Raw genomic sequence first — 1146 nt, forward strand, 5'->3', positions numbered from 1 at the left:
GGGGGGGCTTGCCGGACAGAGCGTCGCTTCTGCGGCACTGGACAAGCAGGCGGTATGGAGGTGAGGGTCGATAAACAGGGCGTGGGGCAGAATGAGGCCTTTTGGAGGGCACTGACGCACGACCGCCGATGGGATAGGAGCAGGGTCGACGCGGGTATTGGGCGGTATTTCGAAGTTTGGCCGAGTCCCTGGGGCCGCCAGCCGCCGCGGCGCTGGTGCCCATGACCATGGATAGCACGATGCGGCTCGGAATGGCGGACTTGAAGCCCGAGTCGGAGCCGGAGCCGGAGCCGGAAGAGGATCGGGGCGGGCCGACGAGGAAGACGGTAGAGGAGGCGACAAGGAGAACGGTAGAAGAGGATGAAGAGGGAGCGGAAGAGGACCCTGACGTGGGAGGGGCGGGGATAATGGGCGGGAGGCTCGAGGCCGGTGGCGCTACATTCGAGGGAGGGGCGGCGGGAACGTTGGAGGCCACGGGGGCCGGGACCGGGGCTGGGGCCGCACTGGGCGTAGGGGCAGGCGCGGGGGCGGCGTCCTTGGCAGTAAGCCAGGTCTCAGGGGGCACTGCTTCATGATGACATTGTCGACAAAGCTGTTGCCATTCTTGTTAGGCGTCATGCTGAGTATGTACGAGGTCGGGAACGAGCCGGCGGCCCAGCCGACGAGGCCGACGAAGACGTCCGAGTTCTCGTTGATCAGGGTGTTCTGGGAGCAGAAGGCGGTCATGCAGCTGACGTCGAGCGAGGCGCCCGTAGCCTGGGGGTGTCAATCATCTCTGGGTGTCGGCCGGGTTGAGCCGCCAACGGTGCGGTGACAAGAGAGGAGGCGCTAGCAGGCGATAGATTCTAGTGATGGGTGAGGAAAAAATCTAGTCCCCCGGGGCCGCCACCGTCTGGTGGAATTGGATTACACTTGGGTCTGGATTGATGGTGTCCCAAGCATGATACGACCCCGCCCTTGATTTGGCCGTCCCCAAACTAATTGCCAGGTTGACCGCAACAAGTTGAACACCGCATGCATACCTAGGTATGCACAGAGATGCATACATGGAGGAGGCCAAGCAACTGATCGGATTTCGGATGTGGCGCGAGCAGCTCAGGCCGAGAGGCCCGGCTGGGGGGGGGGGGGGGGGGGGGGGGGGGGGGG

At 64.2% G+C, this 1146-nt stretch overlaps 1 protein-coding gene across 1 annotated transcript; it reads left to right on the forward strand.

Annotated features, from left to right (window-relative positions):
* Positions 1-54: 54 nt before the first annotated feature.
* On the forward strand, positions 55-814 carry GGTG_14410 (hypothetical protein; the record flags this gene model as incomplete). The annotated part of the gene is made up of 3 exons (XM_009232336.1): positions 55-60; positions 138-542; positions 635-814. 3 exons carry the CDS (start codon positions 55-57, stop codon positions 812-814), a joined length of 591 nt encoding a protein of 196 aa, XP_009230600.1.
* Positions 815-1146: the final 332 nt, after the last annotated feature.

This window comes from Gaeumannomyces tritici (genome assembly GCF_000145635.1).
Source record: "Gaeumannomyces tritici R3-111a-1 unplaced genomic scaffold supercont2.380, whole genome shotgun sequence".
Taxonomy (NCBI): Eukaryota; Fungi; Ascomycota; class Sordariomycetes; order Magnaporthales; family Magnaporthaceae; genus Gaeumannomyces; species Gaeumannomyces tritici.